The sequence below is a fragment of the Bos mutus genome, chromosome 16, assembly GCF_027580195.1.
Source record: "Bos mutus isolate GX-2022 chromosome 16, NWIPB_WYAK_1.1, whole genome shotgun sequence".
Classification (NCBI taxonomy): domain Eukaryota; kingdom Metazoa; phylum Chordata; class Mammalia; order Artiodactyla; family Bovidae; genus Bos; species Bos mutus.
This window is the reverse complement of record NC_091632.1, coordinates 14852889-14872218: the sequence shown is the minus strand read 5'-3', so window position 1 is coordinate 14872218 and position 19330 is coordinate 14852889. Positions and strand designations below refer to the sequence as shown.

Below are 19330 nucleotides of genomic sequence, written 5' to 3'. Positions count from 1 at the left end.
GCAAAGAGTTGGACACAACTAAACTGACTTAGCATGCACACACGCACAACCCATAAGACTTAGAAAGTAAAAATCTAAAATTTGATTTGCTAAAACTCAAAACCTATATATGGGGAAGAGCCAATAGATAGTTTAATAGATATCAATTTCACAACAAGTGGCCGAAAGTCATAGCTAGAACTCAAAAAGGGAATATATCCCATAGAAGGGCATAATTTGCCTTTGAAATCATACTTATTATTGTTGGTAGTAAAAGAAAAAGTATACTTGTAGCCACCAGTAAAATTAACTGTGTATCCCAAATACACCAAAAAGCTTTAAAGAACTAAGTGAGTAGGCTTCTTAACTAGAAATGAAGTACCCAGAAGTTAAAAAAAAAAGTTTTTTTAAGACAAAAAACATACCTTTTGCTTGGGAAAATGAATTAAATCCCAGAATTTATTAACATATGGCAAATTACAGAATAATTTGACTCAAATATATACATATAGCTTATTTTGTTGTTGCCCAGTAGCTAAGTCATGTCTGACTCTTTGCACCCCCATAGACTGCAGCACACCAGGCTTCTCTGTCCTTCAGCATCTCCTGGAGCTTGCTCAAACTCATGGCTATTAGTGATGCATTCTAACCATCTCATCCTCTGTCACCCCCTTCTTCTCTTGTCCTTAATCTTTCCCAGGATCAGGGTCCTTTCCAACGAGTCAGCTCTTCGCATCAGGTGGCTAAAGTATTGGAACTTCAGCATCAGTCCTTCCAATGCAGATTCAGGGCTGATTTCCTATAGCATTGACTGGTTTGATCCTCCAACACCATAGTTCAAAACTGTCAATTCTTCGACACTCAGCCTTCTTTATGGTCCAACTCTCACCTCGGTACATGACTACTGGAAAAACCATAGCTTTGACTAGATGGACCTTTGTTGGCAAAGTAATGTCTCTGCTTTTCAATATGCTGTCTAGGTTGGTCATAGTTTTTCTTCTAAGGAGCAAGCATCCTTTAATTTCAGGCTGCAGTCACCATCTGCAGTGATTTTGGAACCCAAGAAAATAAAGTCTGTCACTGTTTGCATTGTTTCCCCATCTATTTGCCATGAAGTGATAGGAGCAGATGCCATAATCTTAGTTTTCAGAATGTTGAGTTTTAAAGCCAGCCTTTTCACTTTCCTCTTTCACCTTCATCAGGAGGCTCATTAGTTGCTCTTCACTTTCTGCCATTAAAGTGGTATTATCTGCATATCTGAAGCTGTTGATATATTTATCTCTGCAATCTTGATTCCAGCTTGTGATTCATCCAGCCCAGCATTTCACATGAAATACTTTGCATGTAAGTTAAATAAGCACAGTGACAACATACAGCCTTTCCCGATTTTGAACCAGTTCGTTGTTCCATGTCCAGTTCTAACTGCTGCTTCTTGACCTGCATACAGGTTTCTCTGGAAGCAGGTAATATGGTCTGGGATTCCCATGTCATTAAGAATATTCCACAGTTTGTTGTGATCCACATAGTCAAAGGCTTCAGCATAGTCAATGAAGCAGAAGTAGACTTTTCTTTGGAATTCCCTTACTTTTTCTATGACCCAGCATATGTTGGCAAAACACCCTCTTCCAACAACATAAGAGATGACTCTACACATGGACATCACCAGATAGCCAGTATCGAAATCAGACTGATTATATTCTTTGCAGACAAAGACAGAAAAGTTCTATATGGTCAGCAAAAACAAGACTTGGAGCTGACTGTGGCTCAGATCTTCAGCTCCTTATTGCAAAATTTAGGCTTAAATTGAAGAAAGTAAGGAAAACCACTAGGCCATTCAGGTATGACCTAAATCAAATCCCTTGTGATTATACAGTGGAGGTAACGAATAGATGCAAGGGACTAGATCTGGTAGACAGACTGCACAAAGAACTATGGATGAAAGTTCATAACACTGTACAGGAGGTGATGACCAAAACCATCCCCAAGAAAAAGAAATGCCAGAAGACAAAGTGGCTGTCTGAGGAGGCCTAATAAATAGCTGAGAAAAGAGAAGCAAAAGGCAAAGGAGAAAGGGAAAGATATACCCAACTGAATGCAGAGTTCCAGAGAATAGCAAGGCAAGATAAGAAAGCCTTAAGTGACCAATGCAAAGAGTATGACTTAGTTTAGATCATACTTGCTATAACTTTCTGTGTGTTAGTAGCTCAGTCATGTCTGACTCTGTGGAACCTTCCACAACCAACACAAGTTTAAACTGTGTGCCTGGTGACTCTAATTATTCCAAATGAATTTTTCTATATTTTGTTATGCACTAAAATACAAAAATCATACGTCCTAAACAAATTTCTACAGTTTGAAGAATATGGCTAAATAATTAATAAACAGTACCCTGAACAATCTTTCTTCAATAGTTTTTTTTTTTTTCACATCAGATATTTCAAATGTTTGTTTATATCATTTAAAGGTCCTGAGTTTTGATTAAAATTCAGTGCCATAGAAGCTACATATATGATATCAAAATGTCCTAAATAAGAATGGTCTATATTTGACTCCCTGATCCATTTCTGAGATGTGGAGAGCCCCGTATTTTTTCATTAGTCTTTTCTTCGCCCTTTAGCTATTCTTTCTCTATTCAGCTGCATGACATTAATTACCTACCAACCCATATAATCTTGAGCTTACATCTTTCTCCTAAGTTCTAGATCCACACTCTCCAATGTGGTAGCCACCAGTCATTGTGGCTACTGAATTCCCAAACTATCATAAAGCAATGACAGCATCACTGGAATGGATAATCTTTCAAACGGACTATTTTAAAAAACATTCTTTTGAGTACATCAACTACTGTACATTTACTAAAAATCAATCTCATTAAATTGTAATTACACCTCAGATCTTACTTGAATTTATATAAATCTGAGGAACTTAAGTCTAGAAGCTTACCATTTTTACTATATCAGAATACGCTGATTCAACAATTACACCACGATTAGTTGAAACATACTCAACCAGTTCATTCAATGTTGCTCTTTTAATTTCTTTGCTCTTCAAGTCTGAAACAGAGTCCATGAAATCAAACAGTATGCAACACTGCTGCAACTTCTGACAGAAAAGCTCTTGCTGTTCATTTGAGGTGGCATCTATAAATAAAAATAGAGAGAAACTTAGAAATGACCTACTCAGAAGTTACCTTCATATGTTTACTATTTTGCAGAAGCTATTCACATACATAAAGTAAAATTTCTCTCAAAAGCCTAGTGAGAAATTTACCATATAATCCCATTATTCATGCCAGGAATGAAATTTTACCTTCCTCCTATCTCACTACCATAATCAATCATTAAGTATTATTGATTCCATTTTTTATCTGGAATCTATCCTCTTCTTGTCACTCCCTCTGCCACTTTAATGACTCACACATTGATCATTTAGACTACAGCCGTGACATCCTAGGGCTTCCCACATGATGTGGTGGTAAAGAATCCGCCAGCTAACACAGGAGACTCAAGAGACATGGGTTCAATTCCTGGTTGGGAAGATTTCCTGGAGTAGGAAATGGCAACCCACTCCAGTATTCTTGCCTGGAAAATTTCATGGACAGAAGAGCCTGGCGGGCTACAGTCCATGGGGTCGCAAGAGAGTCAGACATGACTTAGAGACTAAACAACCACCACCACCTACCAGTGCCCTCCTCCAAGGGATCTTCCCAACTCAGAGACGGTTCCTCAAGGGCAAGGATCATTCACTGAGCAGGCTTTCCTTTTCATCTCTTTTACTACTAACATGGGATATATAGGGGGTTTCCCAGGTTTTTTCCCCCAGTGCTAAAGAATCCACTGGCCAATGCAGGAATCTCGAGTTGAATCCCTGGGTCAGGAAGATCCCCTGTAGAAGGAAATGGCAACACACTCCAGTATTCCTGCCTGGGAAATTCCATGGACAGAGGAGCCTAGTGGGCTAAAGTCCATGGGGTTCTCTTACATGACAGGCTAGTAGCCTACAGCTAACATGTTCAAAGACACAATATGATCTTCAAGACTAGCAAATAGTAGATTCAGGAACATGTTACATATAAAAAGTAAGTTTCTTTTTCTGGGCACCTATCTCTTCAGCCTCCTCTGAGAATAAATTAATGTTTTTCATAGCTTCTCAATTCCATAATGTGCTACTTAGCCTAAAGACTTCTTTCAAGTTGCTTTCTCCTCCAGAATTATGTCCCAGCATTACCTAATATTTGGATGGAAGAGGTCACCTTTGGATTTTACCAAACATTAGATATATTTAGAAAGCAGTTAACATTTCAACTCATTTGGCACTGAGTTAAAACACAAATGTCCAGTCCTCAAATTTTTGTTAAGTATTGAGGAACAGAAAAATCTTTTCTTACCTAAATACCTCCTATAAGTACATGTTCTATAAAGTACTCTGAACATAATAAAACATAATGCTACTAACATTAGCATTTCCTTCATGCCAAATACAATTCTAAGTGTTTCCTATGTCTATTTATTTAACTTCAAAACAGTCCATTGAAGCTAGTTTTGAAAGTTAGAGATGATTTCCTGTCTTCAAGAGCTTAGAAGCAAGTTGAAAAGGCAAGATCAGATCAGATCAGATCAGTCGCTCAGTCATGTCCGACTCTTTGCCACCCCATGAATCGAGCACGCCAGGCCTCCCTGTCCATCACCAACTCCTAGAGTTCACTGAGACTCACATCCATCGAGTCAGTGATCCCATCCAACCATCTCATCCTCTGTCGTCCCCTTCTCCTCCTGCCCTCAATCTTTCCCAGCATCAGGGTCTTTTCCAATGAGTCAACTCTTCGCATGAGATGGCCAAAGTACTGGAGTTTCAGCTTTAGCATCATTCCTTCCAAAGAAATCCTAGGGCTGATCTCCTTTAGGATGGACTGGTTGGATCTCCTTGCAGTCCAAGGGACTCTCAAGAGTCTTCTCCAACACCACAGTTCAAAAGCATCAATTCTTTGGCCCTCAGCCTTCTTCACAGTCCAACTCTCACATCCATACATGACCACTGGAAAAACCATAGCCTTGACTAGACGAACCTTTGCTGGCAAAGTAATGTCTCTGCTTTTCAATATGCTATCTAGGTCGGTCATAACTTTCCTTCCAAGGAGTAAGCGTCTTTTAATTTCATGGCTGCAATCACCATCTGCAGTGATTTTGGAGCCCCCAAAATAAAGTCTGACACTGTTTCCACTGTTTCCCCATCTATTTCCCATGAAGGGATGGGACCAGATGCCATGATCTTCGTTTTCTGAATGTTGAGCTTTAAGCCAACTTTTTCACTCTCCTCTTTCACTTTCATCAAGAGGCTTTTGAGTTCCTCTTCACTTTCTGCCATAAGGGTGGCATCATCTGCATATCTGAGGTTGTTGATTTTTCTCCCGGCAGTCTTGATTCCAGCTTGTGCTTCTTCCAGTCCAGCGTTTCTCATGATGTACTCTGCATATAAGTTAAATAAGCAGGGTTACAATATACAGCCTTGACGTACTCCTTTTCCTATTTGGAACCAGTCTGTTGTCCCATGTCCAGTTCTAACTGTTGCTTCCTGACCTGCATACAAATTTCTCAAGAGGCAGATCAGGTGGTCTGGTATTCCCATCTCTTTCAGAATTTTCCACAGTTTATTGTGATCCACACAGTCAAAGGCTTTGGCATAGTCAATAAAGCAGAAATAGATGTTTTTCTGGAACTCTCTTGCTTTTTCCATGATCCAGCGGATGTTGGGAATTTGATCTCTGGTTCCTCTGCCTTTTCTAAAACCAGCTTGAATGTCAGGAAGTTCACGGTTCGCATATTGCTGAAGCCTGACTTGGAGAATTTTGAGCATTACTTGACTAGCGTGTGAGATGACTGCAATTGTACGGTAGTTTGAGCATTCTTTGGCATTGCCTTTCTTTGGGATTGGAATGAAAACTGACCTTTTCCAGTCCTGTGGCCACTGCTGAGTTTTCCAAATTTGCTGGCATATTGAGCACAGCACTTTCACACCATCGTCTTTCAGGATTTGGAATAGCTCAACTGGAATTCTATCACCTCCACTAGCTTTGTTTGTAGTGATGCTTTCTAAGGCCCACTTGACTTCACATTCCAGGATGTCTGGCTCTAGGTGAGTGATCACACCATCGTGATTATCTGGGTCATGAAGATCTTTTTTGTACAGTTCTTCTGTGTAGTCTTGCCATCTCTTCTTAATACCTTCTGCTTCTGTTAGGTCCATACCATTTCTGTCCTTTATCGAGCCCATCTTTGTATGAAATGTTCCTTTGGTATCTCTGATTTTCTTGAAGAGATCTCTAGTCTTTCCCATTCTGTTGTTTTCCTCTATTTCTTTGCATTGATCGCTGAAGAAGGCAAGATACAAAACCTTAAAAAATATAACCTGGAGTCAAAAAGAATTTGAGAGTGCTTACAAGATTAAATATGAACAGAACAATTAAAAATAAAATCAGGATTAATTAAAAGCAGGAAAGCTATACAGGGTATCTGACTGTTGTATTTAAGCACTCTGCGTTGAGTCTCTTAGAAGCTAAGGTAAAACAATGGTGGAAGAGTTGATCAGATTGTAAAAGGTTAAGTGAGAGAAGAGAGGATGCTCCTGTCATCTACTATTGGTTGGCCTACTTCTAGGTTCAAGACACATAACATTTTTATATCAGTCAAGTTTTTATAATGGTTATCCTAGTAAGAAAAGATCAATGGTTTCATCATTAAAAAATTATAAAATAGATGTTTAATATAGCCTAACTCTTAGGGATCTTTCTGAAACATCAATTTTCAGAATATTCTCATAAGAAAAGGAGACAAAAAATGTATTTCAATAAGCTGAAAAAATAAGACTATAGCTTGGCTGTATTTCATAAATATGAATAAAAAGTAATTTGTGAGAAAAAGAATGTATAATAATTTTGTTCACTAAATGTAAAAAGTACTGACAGTGTCTACACTGACGACTTTATACTTCAGTTTCCCCATTACAAGCATGCTTGCAAATGAAGCATACTCAGTGGTGTTTCAATATGGCAATGTAGTACTTTCAGGTGGTAAGGTCACATATTGTTTTTCCTTGGCTATTTTTACTAGGCCAATGTAACAGACTTGAAATACCAATATATTCATACTTATCATCATCGCTTCAAAATACCTCTGATATTGATAACAAGGTTCAGTCAGTTCAGTCTCTCAGTCGTGTCCGTCTCTTTGTGACCCCACGAATTGCAGCACACCAGGCCTCTCTGTCCATCACCAACTCCTGGACTTCACTCAAACTCATGTCCATCAAGTCAGTGATGCCATCCAACCATCTCATCCTCTGTCATCTCCTTCTCCTCCTGCCCCCAATCCCTCCCAGCATCAGGGTCTTTTCCTATGAGTCAACTCTTTGCAAGAGGTGGCCAAAGTACTGGAGTTTCAGCTTCAGCATCAGTCCTTCCAATGAATACCCAGGACCAATCTCCTTTAGGATGGACTGGTTGGATCTTGCAGTCCAAGGGACTCTCAAGGGTCTTCTCCAACACCACAGTTCAAAAGCATCAATTCTTCGGCGCTCAGCTTTCTTCACAGTCCAACTCTCACATCCATACATGACCACTGGAAAAACCATATGACTAGATGGACCTTTGTTGGCAAAGTAATGTCTCTGCTTTTCAATATGCTATCTAGGTTGGTCATAACTTTCCTTCCAAGGAGTAAGCGTCTTTTAATTCCATGGATGCAATCACTGCTCCAAAATGTGCAGTGATTTTGGAGCCCCCAAAAATAAAGTCTGACACTGTTTCCCCATCTATTTCCCATGAAGGGATGGGACCAGATGCCATGATCTTCGTTTTCTGAATGTTGAGCTTGAGGCTAACTTTTTCACTCTCCTCTTTCACTTTCATCAAGAGGCTTTTGAGTTCCTCTTCACTTTCTGCCATAAGGGTGGTGTCGTCTGCATATCTGAGGTTATTGATATTTCTCCCGGCAGTCTTGATTCCAGCTTGTGCTTCTTCCAGCCCAGTGTTTCTCATGATGTACTCTGCACATAAGTTAAATAAGCAGGGTGACAACACACAGTCTTGACGTACTCCTTTTCCTATTTGGAACCAGTCTGTTGTCCCATGACCAGTTCTAACTGTTGCTTCCTGACCTGCATATGGGTTTCTCAAGAGGCAGGTCAGGTGGTCTGGTATTCCCATCTCTTTCAGAATTTTCCAGTTTATTGTGATCCACACAGTCAAAGGCTTTAGCATAGTCAACAAAGCAGAAATAGGATACAGGTTCAAAAACGGTGCTTTCAGACATGCAACTACTTGGAAAACTTAGCACCCTCAAACAACCTTTTATAGGAAATTCTGAGGACATGACGCAGCAATAGGGAGAAAGGGAAAGGAATGGAATCCAAGAATTATGGAAATTCAAGAAAAGCAGACCTAGAGAAAAACTGGATCAGTTTAGAGCAGGAGGAAAGAAGGCCCTAAGAAACTGGTCTCTAAAGCAGAATAATTAGGGTATCTTATCACATGGAGATTTGGAGGAAAAAACTGAGAGTATGTTAAAGGTGGGAAAAAAATAGACAATTAGAAATTCCAGGAAATACTTAAAAAAACTAAACAAGAAAGGAAATATATTATGCAGCTCTGGAGCCTATGCAGTCACACGTAAACCCTGCCCACTGGCTTTCAACTTTTATAATTAACAATTCACATAAAACTTAATTATGGCCATCAGATCAGATCAGATCAGTCGCTCAGTCATGTCCGACTCTTTGCGACCCCATGAATCGCAGCACGCCAGCCTCCCTGTCCATCGGTGAGGAGACACCCCTCGTCCAAGATAAGGAGCAATGGCTGTGCTTTGCTGGACCAGCCGTGAAGAGATATCCCACGCCCAGGGTAAGAGAAACCCAAAAATGATGGTAGGTGTTGCAAGAGGGCATCAGAGGGCACACACACTGAAACCACACTCACAGAAAACTAGTCAATCTAATCACACTAGGACCACAGCCTTGTCTAACTCAGTGAAACTAAGCCATGCCCGTGGGGCAACCCAAGACGGGCGGGTCATGGTGGAGAGATCTGACAGAATGTGGTCCACTGGAGAAGGGAATGGCAAACCACTTCAGTATTCTTGCCTTGAGAACCCCATGAACAGTAGGAAAAGGCAAAATGATAAGATACTGAAAGAGAAACTCCCCAGGTCAGTAGGTGCCCAATATGCTACTAGAGATCAGTGGAGAAATAACTCCAGAAAGAATGAAGGGATGGAGCCAAAGCAAAAACAATACCCAGTTGTGGATGTGACTGGTGATAGAAGCAAGGTCCGATGCTGTAAAGAGCAATATTGCATAGGAACCTGGAATGTCAGGTCCATGAATCAAGGCAAATTGGAAGCGGTCAAACAAGAGATGGCAAGAGTGAATGTCGACATTCTAGGAATCAGCGAACTAAAATGGACTGGAATGGGTGAATTTAACTCAGATGACCATTATATCTACTACTGTGGGCAGGAATCCCTCAGAAGAAATGGAGTAGCCATCATGGTCAACAAAAGAGTCCGAAATGCAGTACTTGGATGCAATCTCAAAGACAGAATGATCTCTGTTCGTTTCCAAGGCAAACCATTCAATATCACAGTAATCCAAGTCTATGCCCCAACCACTAACGCTGAAGAAGCTGAAGTTGAACGGTTCTATGAAGACCTATAAGACCTTTTAGAACTAACACCCAAAAAAGATGTCCTTTTCATTATAGGGGACTGGAATGCAAAAGTAGGAAGTCAAGAAACACCTGGAGTAACAGGTAGATTTGGCCTTGGAATACGGAATCAAGCAGGGCAAAGACTAATAGAGTTTTGCCAGGAAAATGCACTGGTCATAACAAACACCCTCTTCCAACACAAGAGAAGACTCTATACATGGACATCACCAGATGGTCAACACTGAAATCAGATTGATTATATTCTTTGCAGCCAAAGATGGAGAAGCTCTATACAGTCAGCAAAAACAAGACCAGGAGCTGACTGTGGCTCAGACCATGAACTCCTTATTGCCAAATTCAGACTTAAATTGAAGAAAGTAGGGAAAACCAGTAGACCATTCAGGTATGACCTAAATCAAATCCCTTATGATTATACAGTGGAAGTGAGAAATAGATTTAAGGGCCTAGATCTGATAGATAGAGTGCCTGATGAGCTATGGAATGAGGTTCATGACACTGTACAGGAGACAGGGATCAAGACCATCCCCACGGAAAAGAAATGCAAAAGAAATTATGGCCATAGAAAATACTAACCTTAAAAATGTAAAGATGACAAAAGCTGAGGGTGAAAGGAGAGAAGGAGAAACTGAGGGGCACTACCTTTCCAACTTCACTTCCCATCATTCCCCCTTTACATCCTAAGTTCCATTCATGCTGACAGTTCCAAGTTCCCCAGGTGGCCCGTCTGCACATGTACTGGCTGGAATGCACTTTCCCATCATTATTTCTTCATTTTCTTTAGAAGCAAGTAAAGACAGTGCCCATGCAAACACTACTCAATGAGTAAAAAACTTTATTTGTAAAATTTTTAATTGGGAGGATAACTGCTTTACAAGGCTGTGTTAGTTTCTGCTGTACAAACAGCATGAATCATCTCTAAGTATACATATATCCCCTTCCTCTTGAGCCTCCCTCCCACCCCTCTAGGTCATCAAAAAGCACTGAGCTGAGCTCCCTGTGCTATACAGTAGCTTCCTACTATTTACCTATTTTAAACATGTTACTGTATATATGTCCGTGCTGCTTTCTCAATTCATCCCACTCTCTCCTCTTGCAGTAAAAAACTTTAGTCAAAGGATTTTAAGTCTACCAGGACCATTAACCACAACTATACCCTGTACTGTGAGACAGAGAATCAGGATACGTTAAGCCTAATATCATTAATTTACAAAACTTCCTTTGTACTAATTTCAAGCTTATCAAGTGGACTGTTAACTGTTAAGTCTCTCAGTTGTGTTGGACTCTTACAACCCCACAGACTATAGCCCACCAGGCTTCTCTGTCTATGGGATTCTCCAGGCAAGAATACTGGAGTGGGATGCCATTTCCTTCTCCAGGGGATCTTCCTGATCCAGGATAGAATTCAAGTCTCCTGCAATGCAGGCAGATTCTTTACCGTCTGAGCCACCAGGGAAGCCTAGAACTACTGCAAACTATCAAGCGCAGTAGTTCTAAAATTTGTCCACAAATTATTTGATACTCCTTTCTTCAGAAGGTGGAGTCTACTTCTCCTGCCGTCAATGTGGGCTGGACTAAAGAGACTTGCTTCCAGGGAACAGAGTGAATACTGCGGAAGTGATGCAACATGACTTCCAAGGTGGATTCTTGCTGGAGTCACAAGATATCTCAAGGTTCACAGAATAAACTATTTGAGAAAAAAGTAACACCTATGTAGTTAAGTACAGAACCTAGCTGATCACCTGACTCATTTGATATTAGTGAACTTTTAAGGAGTTTTTGAAGTAAATTACAGTCTTTAGAAAAATGTAAGGAAGTTTTACACTGTATTCTTTGGTGTCAGTTTATGAAACCTATAAAGACCGTACCACCAAATTAACAGGTATTTAAGACAAGTTCAGGTTCTTTAACATAGTACAAGTTGTATCTGACTATATAAGTATCATGGAATACATGAAAACTTCCAATCTCAACCACATTGGTATGTTAATTCATTCTCAAGAGAAGAAGGTCAGTTTCTCAAGAAACATGGTGTTCATGATGAATTTTCAATGAGTTTATTCCTCGGCCTTATACATGCAGATACATGGTTTCTTATCACATAAAATACAAATGAGCCAAGCTCATGACATAGTAACAAATGCTAATTTATTAACTTAGGATGAGAAATTATTCCAAGTACTGTATCTGTCCATGGGATTTCCCAGCCAAGAATACTGGAGTGGGTGGCAGTTTCTTCCTCCAGGGGATCTTCCCAATTCAGGGATTGAACTCACGTCTCCTGCATTGGCAGGCAGATTCTTTACCACTGAGGCACCAGGGAAGCCCAGTTAAACCTTAAGCAGACCTATCAGGTTCAGTTCAGTTCAGTTATTCAGTCATGTCTGACTCTTTGCGAACCCATGGTCTGCAGCACGCCAGGCTTCCCTGTCTATCACCAACTCCTGGAGCTTGCTCAAACTCATGTCCATAGAGTCGGGGATGCCATACAACCATCTCATCCTCTGTCACCCCCTTCTCCTCCTGCCTTCAATCTTTCCCAGCATCAGGGTTTTTCCTAATGAGTCAGTTCTTCACATCAAGTGGCTAAAGTATTGCAGTTTCAGCTTCAGCATCAGTCCTTCCAACGAATATTCAGGACTGATTTCCTTTAGAATTGACTGGTTGGATCTCCTTGCAGTCCAAGGGACTCTCAAGAGTCTTCTTCAAGACCACACTTCAAAAGCATCAATTCTTCAGTGCTCAGCTTTCTTTACGGTCCAACTCTCACATCCATACATGACTACTGGAAAAACAATAGCTTTGACTATGCAGACCTTTGTTGACAAAGTAATGTCTCTTCTTTTGAATATGCTGTCTAGGTTAGTCATAACTTTTCTTCTGAGAAGCAAGCATCTTTTAATTTCATGGCTGCAGTCATCGTCTGCAGTGATTTTGGAGCCCCAAAAAATAAAGTCTGTCACTGTTTCCATTGTTTCCCCATCTATTTGCCATGAAGTGATGGGACTGGATGCCATAATCTTAGTTTTTTGAATGAGTTTTAAGCCAGCTTTTTCACTTTCCTCTTTCACTTTCATCAAGAGGCTCTTTAGTTCCTCTTCGCTTTCTGCCGTAAGGGTGGTGTCATCTGCATATCTGAGGTTATTGATATTTCTCCTGGCAATCTTTTTTTTTTTTTTATAGTGAAAACTTTTATATTTGGAATTAGCCAGCTGGACTCAGTTTAGATGATGCCAATTTTGTTGGCAACATCCAAAGCATCATAGTCAGGAGCCAGTCGAACATATGCCTTCTTCTCTCCATCAGGCCTGATCAGAGTATTGACCTTAGCCACATCAATGTCATAGAGCTTCTTCACAGCCTGTTTAATTTGGTGCTTGTTGGCCTTGACGTCCACAATGAATACCAGTGTGTTGTTGTCTTCTATTTTCTTCATGGCTGACTCGGTGGTGAGGGGGAATTTGATGATGGCATAGTGGTCAAGTTTGTTTCTCCTAGGGGCGCTCTTCCGAGGGTATTTGGGCTGCCTCCTGAGCCGCAGTGTTTTGGGCCGCCGGAAGGTGGGCGACGTCCGGATCTTCTTTTTTTTGTGGCTGTGGACACCTTTCAACACTGCTTTCTTGGCCTTCAAAGCCTTTGCTTTGGCTTCAGCTTTAGGAGGAGCAGGGGCTTCCTTCTTCGCCTTCGGCGCCATCTTCATGAAAAGGTCCTGGCAATCTTGATTCCAGCCTGTGCTTCATCCAGCCCAGCATTTCACATGATGTACTCTGATGTAAGTTAAATAAGCAGGGTGACAATATACAGCTTTGACGGACTCCTTTCCCAATTTTGAACCCGTCTGTTGTTCTATGTCCAGTTCTAACTGTTGCTTCTTGACCTGCACATAGATTTCTCAGGAGGTGGGTCAGGTGGTCTGGTATTCCCATCTCTTGAAGAATTTTCCAGTGTTGTGAGCCACACAGTCAAAGGCTTTGGCATAGTCAACAAAGCAGAAGTACATGTTTTTCTGGAACTCTCTTGCTTATAGGAGAAGCCAAATCATAACCAGAATGGTATCCAGTGTATTAATTTTCTACTGAAAGTGAAAGAAGTGAAGTCGCTTAGTCGTGTCTGACTCTTTGCAACCCCAGGGACTGTAGCCCACCAGGCTCCTCCATCCATGGGATTCTCCAGGCAAGAATACTGGAGTGGACTGTCATTTCCTTCTTCAGGGGATCTTCCTGACCAGGGATTGAACCCAGGTCTCCCGCATTGCAGGCAGACGTTTTACCTCTAAGCCACCAGGGAAGCCCAATTTTCTACTGCTTAATAAACAAATTATCCCAAACTTTAGAGGCTTAAAACAATAATAATTATTATCTCTCACAATTTCACTGGGTCAGAGATTCAGACAACTTATCTTTGGTTATGATATCTAAGACCTCAAGCTAAAAAAACTAGAAAACTAGGGACTGCAATCATATGAAGGCTCAATCACTCATATGTCTTATAGTTGATTCTGGCCTCTGGCTGAACGACTAGTTAGGGCTAGTGCCAGAACTCCCATACGTGACCTCTCCATATGGCTTAAACTTCCTCATCATATGGTGACTTGGTTCCAGGGGCAAGTGATTTGATAGATCTAACAAAGAACAAAACATGACTTTTATGAGAAAAATTATAAAACTCTGAAGAAATATATCAAAGACATAAATAACAGAGATACATTTTGGATTACAACAGGGTGTTTTGCTAGAACTTGAAGAGTTGCTCTCACAATTCATCTGGAAAAATAAACAACCAAGAATAGCCAAGATGATTTTCAAGACAAAGAAAGGAACAGTGATCTTATCACACAAGGTAATTAAAACTAAATGGTACTGTGCAGGAATAGACAAAAAGACCACTGGCCAGGGAAATAAGGCACCTACAAACATGTGCACATACACAGAAGATTAATCTACAATAAAATTGGTGTTTTTTTTTTTTTTAAAAAGTCAGTGGGGAATTTCAAAATTATGCAAGGACAACTTGCTATTCATATTAAAAAGTTAGATTCCCTCACTTATTTATACATTTAATTCCAAGAGAACTAAAAAACTAAATGTGAATAGGAAAATTATAAAGTATTTAGAGTTTTCTAACCAACTCTGAATGGCATCCAGCACGCACAAACACAAAAAATCTATAAATCAGTAAGATAAAGAAAATAAACCTATAGAAAGGCACGTGAAACACAAAGCACCAATAAAGAAGAAAAGATTTTTAACCACACTAGTTAAGGAGAAAAATGTAAATATATATAAACTATATATATGAGTTTATGTATGAAATGCCATATATCATTTCATACTTATTGCATAAGGTTGACAAAAAGTGTGGGCAAGACTTGTGTTTCTGGCAGACCAATCTTCCTATAGTAAACTACTAAAAACTGGACAAAATACATGAGGTAACTGTCTTCAGATGCTGGAAAACAGGTAGTACAGGACTGCTATTCCTGAGAGAAGGAAAAGAGAGTGAGTTCCACAACTGTAACAGCTCTATCTGTAACTGCAGTATAGGAAGAAACAATACAGGTTCAAAAGAGCAAAAGCCAAATAGACTGAGCTAAATAGACACTGCAGATCAAGCCTCTTGAATGGCTGGAATTTGCATGGAAAAGTACTAGAGAGAAGCTAACTATACAGAAAAGGAATTTTCTACTTTTCTATTTGTACTGAAGTAATAATAGGACATTTTTATTCTATCAATATTTATTCAGCAAATCATTTTGAATGTAAACCAACCTTAGCTTCCTGGCATAAATCCCACATAATCATGATGTATTATCTATATGCTGCTAAATTCAATTTACTAATCTTCTGTATAAGATTTTTCCATCTATGTTCATAAGGGATATTGGTCTGTAATCACCTTTTCTTGAACTGTCCTTGCCAGGGTTTTTAATTAGAACTCAGTTAAATAGATGTAAGACTTACTCAGACTTTTGTTTCTTCTTGTGTCAGTTTGAGAAAGCTGTTTGTTTATTTCAAGGGGTTTTCCCAACTCCTCTCCTCTAAGTTTTCAAATTTATTGGCATTATTATATACCTGCAAGCTATGAATTTCTAGATAATTGTAAGGTACAAATTATTACTATAAAAGAAGCTAAATCTTTTAGTCCACAGGGAGATCAACTTTTAGCAAGACAAGCTTAAAAGCTCCACAGACCTGCTCTCCAGTGAAACTGATGAAAATCATTTTAAAAATAACTTTTTAAAGCCTCTGGAAATGATCCTAAGGCGAAAAGTAAATAAGGAATCATCTATCCAAGAGCATCTATGAATATCTGAAGCGAAAAGCCAGTCTTAGTATCTGAACCAAGACAGCTTTCTCCCTTTCTCCTATCAGCTCAGCTAGGCAGAAATTCCACTCCAGGGAGGTACACCCAAGGATCCCTCTACCTCCAGCTCCCAGTCAGACAGCTTTCTTCAGGTGTGGAGCAGAATGCTGGCAGTTCTCATTCTGCCCACAGCTACCTGTTGCTGAGGTCAACTCCCAGGCCAGTGTTGTCAAGAAGGGTAGAAGTCCTTCTCCTACCTGAGTAGAAGTCCGATCTTCTACCCAACCTCGATCCATGGGACAAAGACTCTACTCTTGGTGCAGAACCACTGAGAACACTGGGGCTCCAATTACCTTAGTCCTGGACTGTAAGGTTGTGGTTCCATACTGGAAGATGAAAGCCAAGAAAACTCTCAGACGCCTGCCCCCTCTCCACCTCATATTCAGCTCCTAAAATGGGTTGTTCCTCAGAGAGAAGCATGCCATTTTCCCCACTCCCAGCTCCAGAGCTCTGGCTCACAAGATTTTGCCTGGGGAAGGGGGAGAAACAAGCCATAAATCGGCTGTTTTGTCTCTTCCCAAAGGAACTGGCTTCATTTTCAACAGAGCATGAAAAGTTCAAGCTAAAATTTAAGCTGAATCTCTCAAGACAGTGGCAGTTGTGGTAAAAGGTAATAGAGAGATCTGTAGATTCAATGAGGATATAAGGCTAAACTCTATGCTGGAGAGTTTCCAAGACAATACCAGATAAAGGAGCAGCTTAGAGGAGCCCTCCTGGTGTCAGAACAAATACCGAACATTAACATCAAGAACTATTCCTTCAAAGGAGCCTGAATTTGATTGGATTGCTGAACAATGATGCTCCACTGCATTGTTGAAAACAAGACAGCAGTTAGCTGAAAGTCACTGGAATTTAAAGTTAGGCTGTGGTCAGGAAAAGACAAAAAGTCCTCGCTCAGTTGGTCAAGAATCCACCTGCAATGCAGGAAGATCTGCTGGGGGATAGACTACCTACTCCAGTATTATTGGGCTTCCCTTGTGGCTCAGCTGGCAAAGAATCTGCCTGCAATGTGGGAGACCTGGGTTGGATCCCTGGGTTGGGAAGATCACCTGGAGAAAGGAAAGGTTCCCTACTCCAGTATTCTGGCCTGGAGAATTCGTGTATAGTCCGGAGTTGCAAACAGTCCAACAGACTGAGCAACTTTCACTTTCACTTTCTTTTCCTGTCACAACTACTGCCATTTCCCTGGAGAAGGAAATGGCAACCCACTCCAGTATTCTTGCTTGGGAAATTTCATGAACAGAGGAGCCTGGCAGACTACGGTCCATGGGGTCACAAAGAGTCGGACACGACTGAGCATGCCAAAAAAAAGGGGGGGCCATAATTGTATGCTTCCATTCATGCAAAATGTTTAGAACAGGGAAATCTGTAGAAACAGAACATAGATAAGTGATTGCTTAGTGTAGGGATGGCAGGGATGAAGGGATAATGGAGGTAATAAAGAGTATAACATTTCTTCTTGAGATAATGAAAACGTTCTAAATTGACTATAGTGATAGTAGCACTTATCTGTGAATATACCAAAAGCCGCTGAATTATATACTTTAAAAGATTAACTTTATGGTACATAAATCATATCTAAATAAAGATGTTTAAAAAATTTAATCCAGTCCTGATCTCTAAAATACTTTTATGTCAAATACCTAAGATATTATTCAAAGATAGTAAAAGTTTAAAGATAAATTACAGTTTAAAGATCATATACACATAATAACCACATAAACTTCATTCCACCATAAATGTATATGTTTACAACAGATGCTTAGAATATTCCTGTTTTGTCTTTATGTTGCCTATACTAATCTAGCATACTAAATTAGAAATTTTCATGGAACATGTAAATGAAAATTAAAAACCATCATGTAAGAGTTAATAATAAGAACACAGGCAAAACATTCTCTGACATAGATAAAGAGAAATACTGTATGACATTCCTTATACGTAGAATCTAAAAAGAAATGATACAGTTGAACTTATACAACAGAGAGAGACTATAGACTTGGAGAATGAACTTATGGTTGCTGGAGGGATGGGATAGTAAGGGAGTTTGGGAAGGACAAGTACACACTGCTACATTTAAAATGTATAATCAGCAAAGACCTACATTATGTATAGTACATGGAACTCTGCTCAACATTATGCGGCAGCCTGGATGGGAGGGGAGTTTGGGGGAAAATGGATACATACTAAGCATGGCTGAGTTCCTTCCTTGTTCACTTGCAACTATCACAGCACTCTTTGTTAACCAGCTACATACCACAATACAAAATAAAAAGTTTTAAAAAAATTCTCTGACAGAAATTTTACTGGGGCTTCCCTGGTGGCTCAAACTGTAAAGAATCTACCTGTAATGCAGGAGACTGGGGTTTGATCCCTGGGTTGGGAAGATCCCCTGGAGAAAGAAATGGCAATCCACTCCAGTATTCTTGCCTGGAGAATTCCATGGACAAAGGAGCCTAGCAGGCTACAGTCTACAGGATCGCAAAGAGTCAGACACAACTGAGCGACTAATTTTCTTTTCTTTTCTGACAGAAAAAATATCAGCGATTGGTCAGTCTCCCAAAGCAACCGAAATAAAAGCAAAAACAAACAGGACCTAATCAAGCTTATAAGCTTTTGCACAGCAAAGGAAACCATAAACAAAATGAAAAGACTGCCCATGGAGTGGGAGAAAATATTTGCAAATGATGCAACCAACAAAGGCTTAATTTCCAAAATAAACAAATATTAAACCAACAGCTTCTACAATTCAGTAACAAACAAACAACCCAATTGGAAAATGGGCAGAAGACCTAAACAGACTTTTCCCCAAAGACATACGGATGGCCTAAAGGCGCATGAAAAGAAGCTCCTCATCACTAGTTATTAGAGAAATGCAAATCAAAACTACAATGAGGTACCACCTCACACAGGCCAGAATGGCCATTATCAAAAAGTCTACAAGTACTTCCCTGGTGGCTCAGATGGTAAAGCATCTGTCTACAACACGGGAGACCCGGGTTCGAGCCCTGGGTTGGGACGATCCCCTGGAGAAGGAAATGGTAATACACTCCAGTACTAGTGCCTGGAAAACCCCTTGGACAGAGGAGCCTGGTAGGCTACAGTCTATGGGGTCGCAAAGAGTCGGACACGACTAAGCGACTTCACTTTCCACTTTTACATTGTTGATGGGAATGTAAGTTGTGCAGCTGCTATGGAAAACAGTATGGAGTTTCCTCAAAAAACTAGAACTGCCATATGATCCAGCAATCTCCCTGTTGGGTACATACC

The 19330-nt window shown here is 40.2% G+C and overlaps 2 protein-coding genes across 2 annotated transcripts in view; both read right to left on the bottom strand.

Moving 5' to 3' along the window:
• The window catches only part of PPP2R5A (protein phosphatase 2 regulatory subunit B'alpha), a 74167-nt gene that overhangs the window by 36549 nt on the left and 18288 nt on the right, over window positions 1-19330 (bottom strand). The window contains exon 2 of the mRNA XM_005888556.3: window positions 2923-3119. Coding sequence (XP_005888618.2) covers window positions 2923-3119 — 197 coding nt within the window. The remainder of the gene's footprint in view (window positions 1-2922; window positions 3120-19330) is intronic.
• LOC102287861 (large ribosomal subunit protein uL23) lies at window positions 12872-13413 on the bottom strand. The gene has a single exon (XM_070384741.1). It carries the CDS (start codon window positions 13395-13397, stop codon window positions 12921-12923), a length of 477 nt encoding a protein of 158 aa, XP_070240842.1. The 5' UTR covers window positions 13398-13413; the 3' UTR covers window positions 12872-12920.

Coding starts and splice junctions, on each gene's coding strand:
- LOC102287861 (XM_070384741.1), bottom strand. CDS start 13,397: ATGAAGATGGCGCCGAAGGCGAAGAAGGAAGCCCCTGCTCCTCCTAAA.